General features: G+C 54.7%; 1 protein-coding gene across 3 annotated transcripts in view; it reads left to right on the top strand.

The window, feature by feature from the left end:
- ABCG8 (ATP binding cassette subfamily G member 8) overlaps nt 1-18,680 on the top strand; it is a 21,398-nt gene extending 2,718 nt beyond the window's left edge. For 2 of the 3 annotated variants that reach the window (XM_070069191.1, XM_017340803.3), the window contains 12 exons: nt 2,815-2,919; nt 4,007-4,163; nt 7,728-7,966; nt 8,477-8,609; nt 8,703-8,972; nt 12,080-12,242; nt 12,326-12,409; nt 14,693-14,892; nt 15,994-16,070; nt 16,550-16,817; nt 17,321-17,448; nt 17,535-18,680. In XM_070069191.1, the coding sequence (XP_069925292.1) occupies nt 2,815-2,919; nt 4,007-4,163; nt 7,728-7,966; nt 8,477-8,609; nt 8,703-8,972; nt 12,080-12,242; nt 12,326-12,409; nt 14,693-14,892; nt 15,994-16,070; nt 16,550-16,817; nt 17,321-17,448; nt 17,535-17,672 (1,962 nt within the window). In that variant the 3' untranslated portion in view covers nt 17,673-18,680. The remainder of the gene's footprint in view (nt 1-2,814; nt 2,920-4,006; nt 4,164-7,727; nt 7,967-8,476; nt 8,610-8,702; nt 8,973-12,079; nt 12,243-12,325; nt 12,410-14,692; nt 14,893-15,993; nt 16,071-16,549; nt 16,818-17,320; nt 17,449-17,534) is intronic. The other variant, XM_070069192.1, reaches the window with a different exon arrangement.

Here is an 18,680-nt window from a genome sequence, read left to right as displayed (position 1 = left end):
ACAGGTTTTCTTCTTCCAAAATTTGAAGCTCCCAGAAGGCACAGTCTCTTGGTGGGTCCCAGGCTGGCTCCCACCTGCCACCTGCTCAGCAAGCCCAGGGCTAAGGGAACCTCTGTCCTCCCTCCTGCTGCCTCACTCCCCCTGGGCCCTAGTGCCCTCCATCTTCTCAGCACAGCCCAGTGGCCCTGAGATGACCTGCCCCTGACACCTTGCTCCAGGCTCCAAATGTCTAGCCTTCCTTTTTCAGTAGCTCTTCTCTTCCTCAACCCAACCCTAGGACAGTTGTAGCCAGCAGAAGTATTCTAATTCCCATCTGATGCCCATGGACTCAGATCCCTCCTACAGGTTTTTGCTTGAAAAAACGATGACAGCAGGGTACAGGTTAGCCTCTCAGTGGCAGAATTTCTGGCAGCTTAGCACAATGAAATGGAAAAGCTAGATGGTGTGCATGTGTGGGAGAGGTGGAGGGAGGGTGGGGGCCACAGAGCAGGCTGCCTTCTTCCCTCCTCCAACTCCCCCTCCCCCCCTCCCCTGCTTTGGGGAGTTGGCAGCTGGGAGTCAAGAGGGGACCTGGACTTCCAGCCATGGCTTGCTCTCTCTATTTGAAAACATTTGTGAGCTATTTCAGATGGTTTAAATAGTAGTGAAGTCCCATCCGCTATTTACCGATAGCCTTAAGGTCTCTCTCTCCCCAGCTCCACACATCCTTCTCCCTTCTCTCTCTCCCTGTTCCCAGAGATAACCCCTCTCCTGAACTATGTGTTTCCCTTCCCCACGATTTCACTGTGTCATCAGGGGTCTTTATGGTGATAGTTCAAATGCTAAACACCACAGTAGCTTTGGGCTGCTCATACTCATATCCTCCTGGAACTTGGGTGGGGGGCTCCTGCACAGACCATCACCTGTATTCATTTCCCGCCACCCTCCCAGGGACAGAGGCTGCTGGATGTTATTTTCACATCAATCACTAGGCATGGGCTTTTCACCTAAGGCACACGTGTGCATTGGGTACACAGCAAAAACAAACTCTGATTAGATGCTCCAGGTCAGCCTGTGTCTCTGCCTGGCCTGCCTTGCTTCCTGCTCACCACCTGTCTGGCTCACTGAAGTCCAAGCTTCTCAGAGGTGATCTGTTTCACTGTCACATCCCCAGGTGTGTTGTGGGCTCCCGGTGTTTGGACGCTTGATTGACTGAAGGAGCACATCAGTGTGAGAATGACAGGGGTCCGTGGGAGCTTGTTAATGAACCCATACTTGTTCCTGCGTTATAGAAGCAGAAAAAAAAAAGTAGAATGCATTAAAAACCAAAAACCTTACTACTTAGGTTCTGCCTTTGCCTGGGCTTCAATGATTTTTTTTTAATAGTTATTTATTTGAAAGACAGAGTTACAGAGAGGCAGAGGCAGATAGAGAGAAAGGTCTTCCATCTGCTGGTTCACTCCCCAGATGGCTGCAAATGGCTGGAGCTGGGCAGATCTGAAGCCAGGAGCCAGGAGCGTCTTCCAGGCCTCCCATGCAGGTGCAGGGGCCCAAGGACTTGGGCCATCTTCTAATGCTTTCCCAGGCCATAGCAGAGAGCTGAATCAGAGGTAGGGCAACCAGGACTCGAACCAGCATCCATGTGGGATGCCAGCACTGCAGATGTGGCTTTACCAGCTACGCCACAGCACTGGCCCCTCAATGATTTCAATGATTGAATTGATGAAATAGGGAGAGTTCAGAGCTGCAGATGGCTAGCACCATCCAGGGTGCCAGCTGATACCATGAAACATTGATTTGTTTGATGTACATTCAGATAGAAGGTCACTTCCATAATCATGATGACGGTGGGAATGGTGATGACGAGGATGATGGTGATGATGGTGAAAATGATGATGGCAATGACGATGCTGATGGTGGTGGTGGTGATAATGATGATGATGGTAGGGACTTCCTCTGAAATTTCCCAGTGGCATTTTCAATGGCATTGTTTAACAAAACTCATCAAAATAAGATGCAGTTTTTCTTGGGATGGAATATTCACAAATATAGAGTGTTAACATGTTGACAGACAGGGCCAGCAATGTGGTATAGTAGGCTGTCTCTACCTGCAGTGCCAGCATCCCATATGGGCACCGCTTCATGTCCTGGCTGCTCCTCTTCCAATCCAGCTCCCTGCTAACAACCTGGGAAAGCAATGAAAGTTGGGCTTCTGCACCCGTGTGGGGGACCCGGAGGAAGCTCCTGGCTCCTGGCTTCAGATTGGCTCTGCTCCAGCCTTTTTGGGGCTTGAACCAGTGGATGGAAGACCTTTTTCTTGGTCTCTCCTCTCTCTCTGTAACTCTGCCTCTCAAATAAATAAATGCAATCTTTTAAAAAAAAATACATGCTGACAGTTGTTTTCCTCTTACCTGCTACGTTAGTGAGGTCTATTTTGCATAATGAGATATTAAGCCACATGAAGGGGAGACAAAGTTCAAGGCCAAACGTTTGCAAGCTCCCAGCTCAGGTCTTCCTTGAGTGCAGAGGTCACGGCTCTGTCCAGCCCGGGACCTCCTCCATACACTGCTTGCGTTGACGTTCTGTTGGCCTGCGGTTCAAGTTCTCTAGGGCAGGAGCTCTCCAGGAAGAAGCCTCAGAGCTCTCTCTGAAGCTGGGAGGAACTGTGCCCCCAGCGCTGCTCCTGTTTTCTCAAGACCCCGGGACTCCATGCGCACAAGCCCCTCTGATGCTGATCTGGGACGTCTGCCACATCTCACTGCTGCTCTCGCCTCCCGGGTCCGATCTCTGTCTTCCCCTGTGTCCTCAGCAGCCCCTCCCCTGTCTTGTCTCCAGCAGGGCCTCCAGGACAGTTTGTTCTCCTCTGAAACTGACAGCAGCCTGTACTTCACCTACAGTGGCCACTCCAACACCCTGGAGGTCAGAGACCTCAGCTACCAGGTACAGGTGCACCTGTGTGGAGCGGAAAGGCGTGGGCAGGGAAAGGAAGGGAGATTCCGTCGTGCAGGTCTCCTGCCCTCAAGGACAGAGTCCAGTCCACCTTGATGCCAGCACCATGGAAATTTCCCTCACTCCCTCGACAACGATGTGTGTGGTAGCTGCTGGCTGAGCCATGAGAAGATAATGACACCCTTGAGAAAGCGTAAAAAGCAAACGCCATGGATCCATGGGGGAAAAAAAATCTCTCAATTTTTTTAACTTTATATTTTGAAATAATTTTCTACTTTTGAAAAAGTTGTAGAAAAGTAGTGCTCCTATTATGCCCGCTGTCCACCTTCTCCCCCTGTAGACATCGTGCATGAATGCAGTATAATTACCAAATCCAACGATTGACGGGGGCAATGCTGTAACGAAACCATAGACTTTATTCACATGTCATCAGTGCTTGTGGATTTTTGTTTTAGTAACATGTACTTTCCTGGAGCTAGGAAGCATCAAGAGTGAGGAACAAGTACCAGAGCCTACCAGAGGTCTCAGGAGCCCCCTACCCCATCAGAGTTGAGTCTCTCTCCCCTGTCTCCCCAGGGGAGACTGCGTGTTGCCCGAATGGGTGGTGAACCCTGGAGGCCTGAGCCTGGTTTCCTGCAGGTGTGAGCTAGGACACACTGATGAGCCACACATACTCTTTCTCTGCTCTGCCACTTCCCAGCTGTGACTTTGAGCAAGTTACTTCTCTACTCTGAGCCTCATCTGCAGAGCGGGGATTGTAACAGAGCTTCCACAGGTTTGCAACTAGGATTGAACAATGGCCATCAAGTGTCCCTATGTTTTGCACATAGGAAACCATGTATGAATTTAGTAAATTACCATTCTGTCGAGACATTTTTTCAGGCTTCCTGTTTTGCCCTTCCACGTGCAGCCCAGCCCCTTATCTTCAAGCTTGGAAACAGCAGCCTTCTGTTCTCAGAATAGTGGGGTCCAGCCCGAACCCCAGGTTCCATTGTCATCAGCAGGGGGCTGTCCCCGTGGAAAAGGCTCTACTGGGCACATTAGGCTCACAGGGGAACTTTCCAATGTCTCCCCGCAGGTGGACATGTCCTCCCAGGTGCCTTGGTTTGAGCAGCTGGCTCAGTTCAAGATTCCCTGGATATCTCACAACAGCCAAGACTCTCGCGAGCTGGGCATCCAGAACTTGAACTTCAGAGTGAAAAGTGGGCAGATGCTGGCCATCATTGGGAGCTCAGGTACCACTCAGGGCAAAGAGGCAGGTGGGACCTCTCTCTCTCTCTCTCTCTCTCTCTCTATCTCTATCTCTATATCTCTCCCCTAGCATGCAGAATGGGGCACCGGAAACAGGGATGCTTCTTGCACAACTCTGCTGCCTGATAGAACCATACAGCAGAATGGTTGAGAGCACAGGTTCTGGGTTAGACTGACCTGGGCTCAAATCCCAGGTCATCCACTGACCGGCTCTCAGGTGGTCGCTGTTGTGAACCGTGAGTGGTCTCTTGTCCACCAGAAGCTGTAGCCAGCACATCCCTCTCAGGGTAAGAGCACAGAAAGTGTCCTTCTTCCCAGGGACTAGGGGCCCTCGGCTCCAGGCTCTTCCCTCCACAGTCGGACAGCAACTGGGCACAGCTCCACTGCTCAACAGCCCTTCCAGGTCATAGTTCAACCTCCGACCACCAGTGAAGAGCCAGATTCTGAGTGCCTCAATGGGCCACTTGCTCAGGCTGGATTTAAACTTACAGAACATCAGAGCTGACAAGGGATCTCCTGTCCTACCTTTCCTTCTCTCTAACAGTTGGGAAGCATTTTTAGAGGAACACTTTCAAATTATCTAGCCCTCAGTGTTTCTAGAGTGTTCTCCTGCCCCTACACACACATACACGCACACACACGAGGACACTAATCCAGGGCATTTGAGTGATTCTCCTTGAACACACACATTCAATGCAGACCTAGAACTTGAACTTGCTCTCTTGATTCTTGGACCCAGGTGTTTCTCCCTGGAACACTCTTACACAGTGTCAGAGAGCACTTTCTACCTTTTAATTAATCATTGCCAAAGGCAAGTTTTTGACCGTCTGCTCCAAACTTTTACACTCTTGATAGAGAAGTTCTGTTTATTGTCTAACCAAAGATCAAAGGAAGCATGATATGTAAATGCACTTTGTAACGGAATCAACCTGCACAATCACACGTCCCTCCCACCCTGGCCCTGGCCTTTTGATTCCAATATAAACAAGAAAAAGGAAGATCCCCCATAGCCAACGATTTCATTTGTATCTGTAACTCCTGGTAGCTTTGCTTGTTGTACCTGCCTTTTATGGCTGAACTGAGCATTTTGGAGGTGCAGGGCCCTTATTGGAGTCGCCATGGTGAGCGCTGAGTGCATACAACCCCCCCCCCCCACGGTGCCCCGTTAGTATCACTGGTTTGGTTGAGGGCAATGAAATTCAGAGGTTGGACAGGAAAGGTATTGACTGCTTTCCAGGCCTCCTGACTGCGTTCGGCAGTCCTTGGCTTTAGGTTTTCTCAGCTGAAATCATCAAAGGGATTTCATAGAAAGATTTATGAATAACGTTTCCTGTGCCTTGTACGATACGACACACATGTACACAGGCGCACACGCCAAGAATGCTGATTCTAACTTCTCAAAAAAACAAATAAAAAACAGTCCCAGGCATTTTTATCTTCTTCTATAGAACCAGCAATGCCGAAAGGTTGTTAATTCCAAGTAATGAATTTACTGATGTGGACATTTGGGTCATTTTACAAGGATCCTGAATGCCCACGAGTGTTTCCTCCTGGTGTTTAGAGGGTCTCCCTCAAGGCACCAGACATCCTCCTGGGCCTCTTGGCAGGCTTGGCTCAGGAAAGGCAGCCTCCTGATTCTTGCCGGGAATCCTCTGGTCCCTGCGAGTGCTGGCAAACTCCCCTGAAGTCCCCGGGCCTGCATCTGCTGGCTGAGACTGAACAGGGTGCAGGCTGGAAGTCCCACTCCCAGTTTCTTCCCTGGATATTTTGTTCCACCTACGTTCTCAGGGACCTTAAACGAGGTGCACCCAGGAAGCAGCGCCCACCCCAGGAGCCTCAGGGCAGTAAACGTGGGGTCACATGGGGGACCTTCTTCGTTTTTGAGTTTGCACGGGGTGCTGTGGGGCTGTTGGCACAGGACAGTGGCAAGGAGGACTTGTCACATGTTGTGTCCTGGCACTTTCATAGTTTGAAAACAACTGTGAAAAATTGGAAATCAAAACTCTACCTGGGGGGTATTGGGCAAAACTTGGTACCAGTCCAGGGGCAGGAAGCTGTCCTCCCAGCCTGAGTCAGCTGGCATTCACAGCTTACAGGGCTCTCAGAAAAAGGGCCCTGGTGCCTGCTTTTGGAACCCAGATCCAATCTGGGCCTTACTCCCCCAAATCAACAGTAATAAATATGCCATTCAAAAGTGGGTAGCATTAACCTGGGTGCAATGGGTATTTTTTTGTCTTTTTCTAAAAAAGAGAGTAAAAAGTACCACTGGTATAGATAAGACAGAGAAGGGTATAGAGATAATATTCAGAACGGGTGTGTACCTTGTGCTATAATTTTTAAATCATTTTCACACTTTTACATCTCTGCTTTTTTCTCATTTCTCAAAATATGTTCTGGTTTTGCATTTTTTAAAGATTTTATTTATTTATTTGAAAGAGTTACAGAGAGAGAGAGAGAGAGAGAGAGCGAGCTTTCATTCACTGGTTCACTCCCCAAATGGTGGCAACAGCGGGGGTGTGGGGGGGGTGGAGTGGGGAGGAGCAGGCAGAAGCCAGGAGCCCGAGCTTCTTTCAGGTCTCCCATACGGGTGCAGGGTCCAGGCACTTGGGCCATCCTCCACTGTTTTTCCATTTGCAGGGAGCTGGATGGGAAGTGGAGCACCTGGGACAAGAACTGGTACCCATAAGGGATGCTGGCATCACAGGCAGTGGCTTAACCCACTAAACCTCAGGGCTGGCCCCTGGTTTTGCATTTTTAAAAGCCATCCTTTTAATAGAGGCGGAGTTTGCAGCAGGCATTTGAGCCAGCAGCCAGGACAACCACTTGGATGCTCGCATCCCATGTCGGGGTGCCTGGGTTCAAGTTCCAGCTCTGCTCTCGATTCCAGCTTCCTGCTAATGTGAACCCTGGGAGGCTGCAGGTGATGGCTCAAGTAGTTGGGTTCCTGCCACTCACACGGGAGACCTGAATTGAGTTCCCTGTTCCCAGCTTCAGCCTGGCCCAACCCAGCCGTTGCAGGCATTTGAGGAGTGAAATGAGCAGGTGGGAAACCTTGGTCTTGCCTTTCTCTATTTTTAAAGGCGTTCTAGGAATGCTCCGAATTATTCTCACAAAGTCAGCTCCTGAGCTAAACAAGGTCGATGCTGGCATGTTCACCAGCCAGAAGCAGTTTCGCTTTGCAATGCAATTAACACCAGGCTTACTTGGGGAGAAAGGCGCTGGTTAGCAGTGGGAGGGGCAGGCGCTCCCAGCAGAGGCACACCTGAGGCAGCCAACACTCCTTCTCCATCCTGTGGCCGCTGGCGGGCCCTGGCCTGACCCCCGGCATCCATGTGCCTGCCATGGGTGCTCACGTTGCCTGTATCTGAGAGGCCTTGGGGCTGTGTGTGCTGGGGCCGCCCGCTACAGGTGCAGGATCTGTGCCACCTTCCCTGGGCACCAATTCCTTCCACAAGCACAGAGCAGTCCCTGGTGCTGGGGGCTGGGAGTGGGGGAGCAGTGGCCCCCAGGCTGGCCCTGCGGAAGCTCTCTCTCTAATGGCTTTGCAGGCTGCGGGAGAGCCTCATTGCTGGATGTCATCACCAGCCGCGACCATGGAGGCAAGATCAAGTCGGGGCAAATCTGGATCAACGGGCAGCCGAGCACGCCTCAGCTGGTGAGGAAGTGCGTGGCCCACGTGCGCCCACACGACCAGCTGCTCCCCAACCTGACCGTGCGAGAGACCCTGACCTTCGTTGCCCAAATGCGTCTGCCCAGAACCTTCTCCCAGGCCCAGCGGAACAAAAGGGTAACTACCTGACCCCAGCCATGACCTTGGGGTCTGAGAAGCCATGCTACCCTCCCCTCCCCATCCCTTCCCTGGCTCGCATCAGTGCCCAGCCACAGGCGGAGTCTGAGCAGGCCGGCCCAGCATCCACCTGCACACTAACCCCAGTCCCTCGTCCTCACCTCAGCCCCAGGATGTCCCCTTTGCAGCGCCTGTCCTGGGATTGGGGTGAGTTTGTTGACAAGCTTCCTGGTCATCTACGTGGGCAGGGAGCCCAATCATCTAGTCCCCAGGTCATGGCCACAGTCCCCAAAACACAGCCCAATGCCCTCGGAAGCCTGCCCGGCTGTGGAAAGAATTAGGAGAGCAAGGGTGGTGGCTGGAGCTGGGGGCCCTTTCGCTTAAAAACTCAGGGGGCAGCCACAGGTGGTTTTAGACTTTGGCTCTGCACCTGCCCAGGTGCAAGGGAGGACCGTGGTGGCGGCAGCCATGGCAGTGGCCTTGAGCCGTCTCTCGTCTGGCCGCTCCCAGGTGGAGGACGTGATCGCCGAGCTGCGGCTGCGGCAGTGTGCCGACACACGCGTGGGCAATATGTACGTGCGCGGGGTGTCAGGAGGCGAGCGCAGGAGGGTGAGCATTGGGGTGCAGCTCCTGTGGAACCCAGGTGAGGCCTGTGAGCCCCAGGGGTGGTGGGCGCGCGTCCCACCCAGCTGGAGTCCTGCTGACTCACTCGTCTGCCCTGCTGTCTGTCGGGAAGGCATCCTCATTCTGGACGAGCCCACCTCCGGGCTGGACAGCTTCACGGCGCACAACCTGGTGAAGACCTTGTCCCGGCTGGCCAAGGGCAACCGGCTGGTGCTCATCTCCCTACACCAGCCCCGGTCGGACATCTTCAGGCTGTTTGACCTGGTGCTGCTCATGTCATCGGGCACCACCATCTACCTGGGGGCGGCCCAGCACATGGTCCAGTACTTCACGTCCATCGGCCACCCCTGTCCCCGCTACAGAAACCCTGCGGACTTCTATGGTGAGCTGGCAAGGCCAGCGGCCTGCGCCCTGGCACCCAGGCACCCACACCCCAAACTCTCTTCCCGGGGAAAAACTCTCTGAGCTGCAGGAGAGGAGAAGCGAGGATGTGGGTGATGATCCGAGTGGGTGGAGAATAGGGGGTCAGTCATCCAAGGATGAAATGCTGGCCGTGAGGACCCTAAGCAAGTGGCTTCTGAAGCAAAGCCATTCTTCTATGCAGAAATTTCCAGGAGCTCCAAAGATCAGGGGATGTGGAATCCAGGGCAGTTTGCATCAATGTCTGCAACTGTGCTCTTTGGTCAGATTCTGTAGACAAACTTAGGATATTCCAGGTTAGGCAGGGAGACTGCAGGTGCATGGTGGTGGTGGGGGCCCAAGCCTGGACCAGCATGGGACATTTTTGGCGATCTTTTTTTTTTAATTATTTATTTATTTATTGACAGGCAGAGTGGACAGTGAGAGAGAGAGACAGAGAGAAAGGTCTTCCTTTGCCGTTGGTTCACCCTCCAATGGCCGCTGCGGCTGGCATGCTGCGTCCGGCGCACTGCGCTGATCCGATGGCAGGAGCCAGGTACTTATCCTGGTCTCCCATGGGGTGCAGGGCCCAAGCACTTGGGCCATCCTCCACTGCACTCCCTGGCCACAGCAGAGAGCTGGCCTGGAAGAGGGGCAACCGGGACAGAATCCGGCGCCCCGACCGGGACTAGAACCCGGTGTGCCGGCGCCGCTAGGCGGAGGATTAGCCTGTTGAGCCACGGCGCCGGCCTTAAAGATTTATTTATCTATTTGAAAGGCAGAGTTACAGAGAGGCAGAGGCAAAGAGAGAGGTCTTCCATCTGCTGGTTCACTCCCCAAATGGCCATAATGGCTGGAGCTGGGCTGATCTGAAGCCAGGAGCCTGGAGCTTCTCCCAGGTCTCCGACACAGGTGCAGGGGCCCAAGGACTTGGGCCATCTTCCACTGCTTTCCCAGGCCATAGCAGAGAGCTGGATTTGAAGTGGAGCAGCTGGGACTTGAACCCACGCCCATGTGGGGGGCTGGCACTGCATCCCTTTTTGGCAATCTTAGCTGATGACTCTCTAGATATGCAAATGGCTCTTTTCTGCCCCAGACTTGACTTCTCTTGGCTCCTGAGCTCTCAGCATATTACACTCAGGAGTGTGTGAGCCAGTTCCTTCCAGCCACCTGCACTGAAAACACCAGCCTGGATCTGAACTGCTGAGCAAGGCGTGGCTCCTCACAGGTGGCTCCGTTGCACCATGGCCAGGGGAAGCAGCAGTCATGGCTCGTCCTCTAGGTGCCCTGGAGACTCAGCTTCCTCCCAGGATGGCAGGAGTTACAAGGACCTCACCCATAAATAGGATGCCAGGGACCGTTCCCTCGAAGGCGTGCACCAGGGCCCAAAGTGCCAGCTCCACAGGGTCACCTGTTTGAGACTCACATCTCCGTCAGGCCAAGGGCATCAGCATCTCTGCAGATGGCAAGACCAGAGCCTGCAGAGCTGAACACCTTGCCTGCCATGGCACAGCTGCCAGGCACAGACCTGGGGCGCCCAGCTGGTGTGCCCAGCCCCTGACCCTGCCCTTCTCCCACTGCTTGTGCCACTCTTGCCACCTCCCACCCTCATCCTGTGTACTCACATGGCAGTCACGCTGCTCCCTGTGCCCAGGGGACAGCCGGGCTCCTGCTGGGGTGTTACCCATGCTTGGGCCGGGCATCCAGAGATGAGGGGGCCGAGGGCCCCTGCCCACCTGATCACCAGGAGACATGGGAAGAGTCCCAGAGAAGAGCTGGTCATAGGCGGATGCTACGGCAGACTCGGGAACACTTTTTCTTTACTTTAAGTGATCTCAGAAGGGTCGGGGGGAGGCGCTCTTGTCTGCAAGCCCTGGGGTGCCTGGTGAATTTGGTGTTTTGAGCCACAGCCCTGCACCAGGGATAATCAAGGTTTATATCATCCTCCCAGACATTAGCCTGCCTACAGACATGCTATGAGGTGAGAGGAGGGAAGAGGTGGCACCCAGCCAGCTCCAAGGAAGGAATGGAGGGCGGGCAGGCGGTGCGTGCTGGTCCTGGGCCCAGCTGGTTGGAGGGAGGCCCGGCAGTGCCTGAGGTGGGGTGCTTTGCCTTTTTAGGCATTGCAGGGGCCCCGTGCGAGGAGGGCTGCACTGCAGGCTGCCAGATACTCCCCCTCCCTCCACCTGGCCCCCTGCAGGAGGCACCCCCAGGAGATGGCTGCCCCGTTCTTGTTGGCTCAGCTCAGTACCTCTGCAGAGCAGCTGACCAAAGGGCATGGATGGCCGGCGCCACGGCTCACTAGGCTAATCCTCCGCCTGCGGCGCCAGCACACCGGGTTCTAGTCCTGGTTGGGGCACCGGATTCTGTCCCGGTTGCCCCTCTTCCAGTCCAGCTCTCTGCTGTGGCCCAGGAAGGCAGTGGAGGATGGCCCAAGTGCTTGGGCCCTGCACCCCATGGGAGACCAGGAGAAGCACCTGGCTCCTGCCATCGGATCAGCGTGGTGCGCCGGCCGCAGCAGCCATTGGAGGGTGAACCAACGGCAAAGGAAGACCTTTCTCTCTGTCTCTCTCTCTCTCTCACTGTCCACTCTGCCTGTTAAAAAAAAAAAAAAAGGGCACGGAGTCCTCTGCCACAGTTGCCTGGTCTTTGGCTCCCTCCATCCCCATGTAATCCCTCTGTGGGCAGCTGCTGGGGAAGCCAAGGGATTAGTGGACGGTGAGGGGCAGAACAGCAGGAGCCCAACCTGACCAGTCCACCTCCTCCCCACGAGCAGGCGCAGCTGGGAGGCTGGAGCTGGAGCCTGGGCATTGGGCTTTGATGCTGAAGGCTCACACTCAGGCCTGGGATGTTCCCACGATGAGCCTGGTGGGGGCTGGGAGTGAGGAGGGGGCCCGGGGCCAGGGCCTCTGCTGCTGACCCATCACCTTCCCCTGAGGCTTCTGCAGAAGTGGTGGGGCCTGGCAGGGCACGCTGGCCATCACGGCATGGCTCCCCCTCTCAGAGGGGCAGGAGCATGTCCCAGAGACCCCGAGGGCTGACACAGGCCAGGCCCCGGGTGGCCCATGACCCTGCACTCTCTGCTCACAGTGGACCTGACCAGCATCGACAGACGCAGCAAAGAGCAGGAGATGGCCACCAGGGAGAAGGTCCGGTCACTTGCGGCCGTGTTTCTGGAGAAAGTGCGGGACTGTGATGACTTTCTGTGGAAAGCAGAGGCCAGGGACCTGGATGTGGGCACCTGTGTGGAGAGGTGAGGCTGGGCGACTCTAGGGAGGCAGCTCCCAGCAGCAGGTGCCACCGCCTGACCTGGCCACGTACTCTGCCTCCCAACAGCCCGACCCTCACACAGGACGGCGACACCCTCCAGAGCCCCAGCAAGCTGCCCGGGGCACTGCAGCAGTTCACCACGCTGATCCGGTAATTGTCACTTCATCCCCGTCCCACCTCGGCCTGTACAGCACTAAGCCCTCGCCATCTAAAAGGAACATGGGGCAGGCGTTCGGTGAAGCGGTTGAGGCGCCACCTAGGGGTGGGCATTGAGGCGCAACAGGTTAAGCTGAGCCTTGCAATGCCAGCACCCCATGTGGAAGTGCGAGTTCCGGTCCCGGCTTCTCTTCTCATCCAGTTTCCTGGGCTCTTGCCACCCGTGTGGGAGACAAGGAAGGAATTCTTGGCTCCTGACTTCAGCCTGGCCCAGACTTGGCTTTTGTGGCCATGTGGGGAGTGAACTAGTGGGTGGGATACTTCTGTGTCTCTTTTCTCTGTCTCTGCCTCTGCCTTTCAGATCAATTAATAATAGATGCCCCTTAGAATGCCACATCCCACGTCGAAGTGCCTGAGTTGGCGTCCTAGCTCAGTGTCTGATTCCAGCATTCTCGCTAATGCACACTCCGGGTGGCAGCAGGTGGTGGCCCAAGTACTTGGCTTCCTGCAGTATTACATGGGAGACCTAGATTGGGCTCTGAGCTCCTGGCTATGGCTTGGCTCAGCACAAGCTGTTGCAGGCATCTGAGGAGTTGAAACAGCAGATGAAAGATCTCTTTCTCTTTCTTTCTGCCTTTCAAATAAACACAAATTAAAAGGGAAGGGGAGACTTTGTGGTGTAGCCGGTAAAGCCGTGCCTAAGACGCTCGCATCCCATAAGGGCCGTGGCTGCCCCACTTCTGACCCAGCTCACTGCTAATGTGCCTAGAAAAGCAGCAAAGGATGGTCCAAGTGCTTGGGCTGCTGCACCTGCGTGGGAGACCCAGAAGAAGCTCCTGGCTCCTGGCTTTGGCCTGGCCTAGCCCAGCCATTGTGGCCATTGTGGCCATTGGGGAGTGAACCATGGATAGAAGATTCTCTTTCCCTCCCTCTCTCTCTCTCTCTCTCTCTCTCTCTCTCTCTGTCCCTTTCTCTGTGTGACTCTGACTTTCAAATACATAAATAAATCTTTAAGAACAAAAAGCCAGGAAGGTCAGCGTGAACGTGGCAGTGAGTGGAATGATTGGGGAAAACAGGATCCCTGGACCCCACCCCCGCCCTCAGCGTGCTGAAACGTCTTCTCCAGCCAGGGGACCACAGAAAGAGCGGGGGTCACTGTGAGAAATTCAGCGGTCCCCGAGTCCCCCAGGTGGGAAGGGCAAGGCCCCTCCACACCAGCCCCAGAGGGAAAGCAAGTCCCTCCGCGTGGTGAGTGTTTCCCGGGTGCTCACGTTCTGATCCAGGGCAGGGGCCACGGGCCACAGACCGCTCTGCCCTGCATTGTTTTGCTTTAATGCGCCCCACCTCAGCGAGATTTCTTCAAGGAAGGTTGTCAGGCTGCTGATTGGGAGGCGGAGTCATAATCACGTATCTGAGTGCCCACTGCCTGCGGACAATTTTCTTAGTGTCTCCTGACATCCTCGTAGCAACTCGGTGAGATGTGTTACTATCCCCATTTCACAGATGAGAAAAATGAGACTGACAGAGATTAAAGGACAGCCCCCAAGGTCATAGGGTGAGGGGGTGTGGTTGACACCTCTTTCTTTTGTTTTTCTTTTAAAGATTTATTTAATTATTTATTTGAAAGCCAGAGTGACAAGGAGAGAGAGAAGGAGAGACTGAGACATCTTCCTTCTGTTGATTCCCTCCCCAAATGGCCACAATGGCCAGATCTGGCCCAGGTAGAAGGCAGGAGCCCAGAACTCCATCCAGGTCCCCTACATGGACAGCAGGGACTCAAGCACTTGGCTCATCTGCTGCCCTTCCAGGCACGTTGGTAGGAAGCTGAGCGGGAAGCAGAGCAGCCATGAGCAGCACCGGCACTCTGGTGTGGAATGCGGCGTGTTAAGTGGCAGCTTAACTTACTGCACCACGCCTGCTCCCTTTCTCTTGGTTTTTGTTTTTAAGATTTATTTTATTTATTTGAAAGAGTTACAGAGAGAGGTAGAGCCAGAGAGAGAAAGAGGTCTTTCATTCCGCTGGTTCACTCCCCAAATGATTGCAATGGCCAGAGCTGAGCTGATCTGAAGCCAGGAGCCAGGAGCCAGGAGCCTCTTCCAGGCGGGTGCAGGGGCCCAAGGACTTGGGCCATCTTCTACTGCTTTCCCAGGCCACAGCAGAGAGCTGGATCAGAAGAGCTGGAACCCAAACTGGCACCCACATGGGATGCCGGTGTTGCAGGTTGGGGCTTCATCCCGCCGTGCCACAGCGCCGGCCCCATTTTCTCTTGTTTTTAAGCCGTCAGATTTCCAATGACTTCCGAGACCTGCCCACCCTCCTCATCCACGGGGCAGAGGCCTGCCTGATGTCCCTCGTCATCGGGTTCCTCTACTACGGCCACGGAGACATCCAGCTCCCCTTGATGGACACCACAGCCCTCTTGTTCATGATCGGAGCTCTCATTCCTTTCAACGTGATTCTGGATGTCACCTCCAAATGTGAGTGCCACCTGTTCTTGTGACCGGAATGTGCAGCGGCCGGCCCAGGCTGCAGCTACCGCCCTCTAAGCTGGTCCACGGCTGGCCTCTGTCTTCCTCTGAGCTCCTGGGGAAAATGGGCTTGCCAGAGAATTGCATAGCGATTGTGAAATAAAAGACAGTCATTGGGGAGCAGGAATTTGATGCATGATCTAAGACACCACTTGGGACACCCATCCTATACTGGAGTGCCTGGGTTCACATCTCAGCTCTGCCCTCAATTCCAGCTTCTTTCTAACGTGCACCCTGGGAGGCAGCAGGAGACAGCTCAGGTTCTTGGGCCCCTGCCATCCACAAGGGAGACCCAGGTGGAATCGAGGCTCCTGGCTTCAGCCTGGCCCAGCTCCGGCTGTTGGGGGCATTCGGCGAGTGAACCAACAGATATGAGTATTCTCTCTCTCTCTTTTTGTCACTCTGCTTTTCAAAGAATAATTTTAAGACAATATTTTTTAAAGTACTCACATGAATATGAATATGCAAATGAAAGCAAATTCCAATCCTGTCCCAACAGGATTTAGACCTGCCAGCAGTGCACAGCCAGTCTTGTACACCCTCACCAAACACCTCAGTTAGGATGGCTTGACTGTGCCCATTTTTAAAAATCACAAGAAACTTGAGCCATATAGCTACTTTTTTCTTTTCTTTTAAAAAGATTTATTTATTTATTTGACAGGCAGATTTACAGAGAGAGAGATAGAGAGATATCTTCCTCCTGGTGGTTCACTCCTCAAATGGCCTCAACAGCCAGAGTTGGCCCAGGCCCAAGACAGGAGCCAGGAGCTTTTGCCAGGTCTCCCACCTGGGTGCAGGGACCCAAGCACTTGGGCCATGTTCCACTGCTTTCCCAGGCCACAAGCACTCTGCTGGATGGGAAGTGGAGCAGCCAGGACACAAACCAGGGCCCATATGGGATGCTGGCGCCTCAGGCAGAACCTGAACCTACTACACCAGAGTGCGGGCCCCATGTAACTACTTTCAATTGTGTTAGGAGAGACCCAGAATCAGAAACACTGCAGATCCCTTTCCCTCCCTCATTCTCTCCTCCCTGCCCCGCCTTCACAGGCCACTCGGAGAGAGCCATGCTCTACTACGAACTGGAAGATGGGCTGTACATGGCGGCTCCCTATTTCTTTGCCAAGGTGAAGGGTCAGGGCTGAGGGTGAGAAGGCCCCCAGGCTGGGGGTAGGGGGAGAGGCCGCACGGGGTGGGCAACATCTGTGCCAGCAGGTGCCTTGTTCCCAAGGGGTTGTCAGATCCAGAATGCCAGGACTGTGGGCCAGGCGTGCTAAAAAGGAGGTGGGAAACACCTGGCAGACTCCGTGGCCCCAGAGTACGCCAGGCAGGTGTGAGCAGCTGTATGTGGCTCCCTCTCAAGGCCACACAGCCACAGGGCAGGGCATGAGGAGAGCAGGTGTTAGGAGAGCAGAGACGCATCCACCGTCTCCCTGGAGTGAGTTTCGGCTTCTGGGTGTGGCGCAGCAGCAACCAGGGTACCCCTGAGGCGGCCTGGAGGGGGAGGGGCTGGCACCTTTGCAAGGTGAGGGGCGCGACCTTGAAGCCTAAAACAAGGGCACAGGAAGGAGCCTGAGTCACGTGCTAGTCAGGGCATCCTTTGCAGGTCCTCGGGGAGCTGCCGGAGCACTGCGCCTACATTGTCATCTACGGGATGCCCACCTACTGGCTGGCCAACCTGCGGCCGGGCCCGCTGCCCTTCCTGCTGCACTTCCTGCTGGTGTGGCTGGTGGTTTTCTGCTGCAGGGCCATGGCCATGGCTGCCGCCGCCCTGCTGCCCACCTTCCACATGTCCTCCTTCTTCTGTAACGCCCTCTACAACTCCTTCTACCTCACTGGCGGCTTCATGATAAGCCTGGACAACCTGTGGGCAGGTGAGACCTGGCCAGGCCTTTGAAGAAGCCGCCCACATGCAGAAAGGGAATGGCATAGCGGTCAGCCCGGGGCTGCAGTTCTGGAAGCCGGGGCTTGGCCCGCCCGGCAGCCCGTGCAGGGCACTCGTCCATCCGAGGAGACGCATGGCTGCTCCTCGCAGGCCACCTGACCCCCTCTCCTCTCTGCAGTCTCCCGAGGGCCGGGTCGATTGTGAAATGTCCCCTCGGCTCTCCAGCCCAGCCCTGGCCCCGCCACTGGGCCCTGGGCCACTGCACCGTCTGGTCTCCGCTGGTCCAGAGCTCTCAGGCTTGCAGAGTGAGCTTCCTAGGGTGCAGATTCAATCACTGCTTTGTCAGAAACCTCCCAGGGCCTCAGCCATCTCTGGGTGTGCCTTGCTTCCGTGGGACCAGGGCCCTCACAGCCTCTGGCCAGTGGTGCTACCCACCAGAGACAGGAGTGAGTTCCAAGGCCGGGGGCACTAACGGGCTCTCGTCGTCCTCAGTGCCGGCGTGGATTTCCAAGGTGTCTTTCCTGCGGTGGTGTTTCGAGGGGCTGATGCAGATCCAGTTTAACAGGCGCCAGTACAACACGCAGGTCGGCAACCTGACCTTGTCCATCCCAGGAGATGTAGTAAGTAGCCGAGGCCCGGCGTGTGCGCGAGCCCACAGCCGGTCCAGCAGCGTCTTAATGCGCGGCCTGCTCATGTGTGTCCCCAGATCGTCAGTTCCATGGACCTGAACTCGCACCCGTTGTACGCCATCTACCTCATCCTCATCGGCATCAGCGGTGGCTTTCTGCTCCTCTACTATGTGTCCTTACGGTTCATCAAGCAGAAATCGAGGCTGGACTGGTGATTCGCGGCAGGATCCCTGGCTGGCGGCAGACCCCGCCACCGCACTCCCTTCCCCGCAAAGCGCCCCTTCCCGGGGAGCCGATGGCCCGGGATGCTCTTCTCCATCCGGCCCCGGGGCTGCAGTGGTACAGGTCGGCCACAGGATGGCAGTAGAATAAAGACAGTTGAGAGGGCTATCTGCTCATGGCCGGAGCCTGTGATTTCTGGGAGCGAGAAAACCTGTACTCGGTGGCACGTACACTATCGCTAATTCATTTCCTTTTGACGATGTCTTTATATAGACAGCTCAATATAGGACGGGAGAAAATTAGGTCTGAATTGAGCTGGTAGGCTCTGTAGAAGTTTGTTGGACTCCAGACGGAACAATAATAAAATAGCTAGCAACATGTCTGCCTTCCAGGGTCCCCAGACTCTGTGCTGAGCCACTCTCCATACACAAAGCGACATAAAACACACCAGAAAGCTGCCAAGCCTTCTCTTTGTGTGGGACCTTGGGCTCCAGAAGTCAAAGTAACCAATGAAAAAATCTACCACGCATCTACGCCATGGTGGGTGCAGTGCTGAACGTGGAACATGGATGCCACAATTGCTATCAAAATAGCCCTATGAAGCAAACAGTGTTCCATTTTATAGGTGATGAAACCGAGGTACAAACTCGTTTGCTAATAGATAAGTTTTTAAAAAGGTTAGGGGCTGGTGTCATGGAACAATGGGCTAAGCCACTGCCTGCGATGCTGGCATCCAAATGAGCACCGGTTTCAGTCCCAGCTGCTCCACTTCCAATCCAGCTTCCTGCTGATGTGCCTGGGAAAGCAACAGAAAATGGCCCAGATGCTTGGGCCCCTGACACCCATGTGGGAGACCCAGATGGGAGCTCCAATCTCCTGACTTCGGCCTGGCTCAGCCCTGGCCATTGTGGTTGTTTGGGGAATGGACCAGCAGATGAAAGAGTTCTCTGTCTCTCTCTCCATCTCTGTAACTCTGCCTTTCAAATAAATAAATCTTTAAA

This window comes from Oryctolagus cuniculus, chromosome 2 (assembly GCF_964237555.1).
Source record: "Oryctolagus cuniculus chromosome 2, mOryCun1.1, whole genome shotgun sequence".
NCBI classification, from domain to species: Eukaryota; Metazoa; Chordata; class Mammalia; order Lagomorpha; family Leporidae; genus Oryctolagus; species Oryctolagus cuniculus.
Note: the sequence above shows the minus strand (reverse complement) of the source record. Positions and strands in the feature narration are given on the sequence as shown.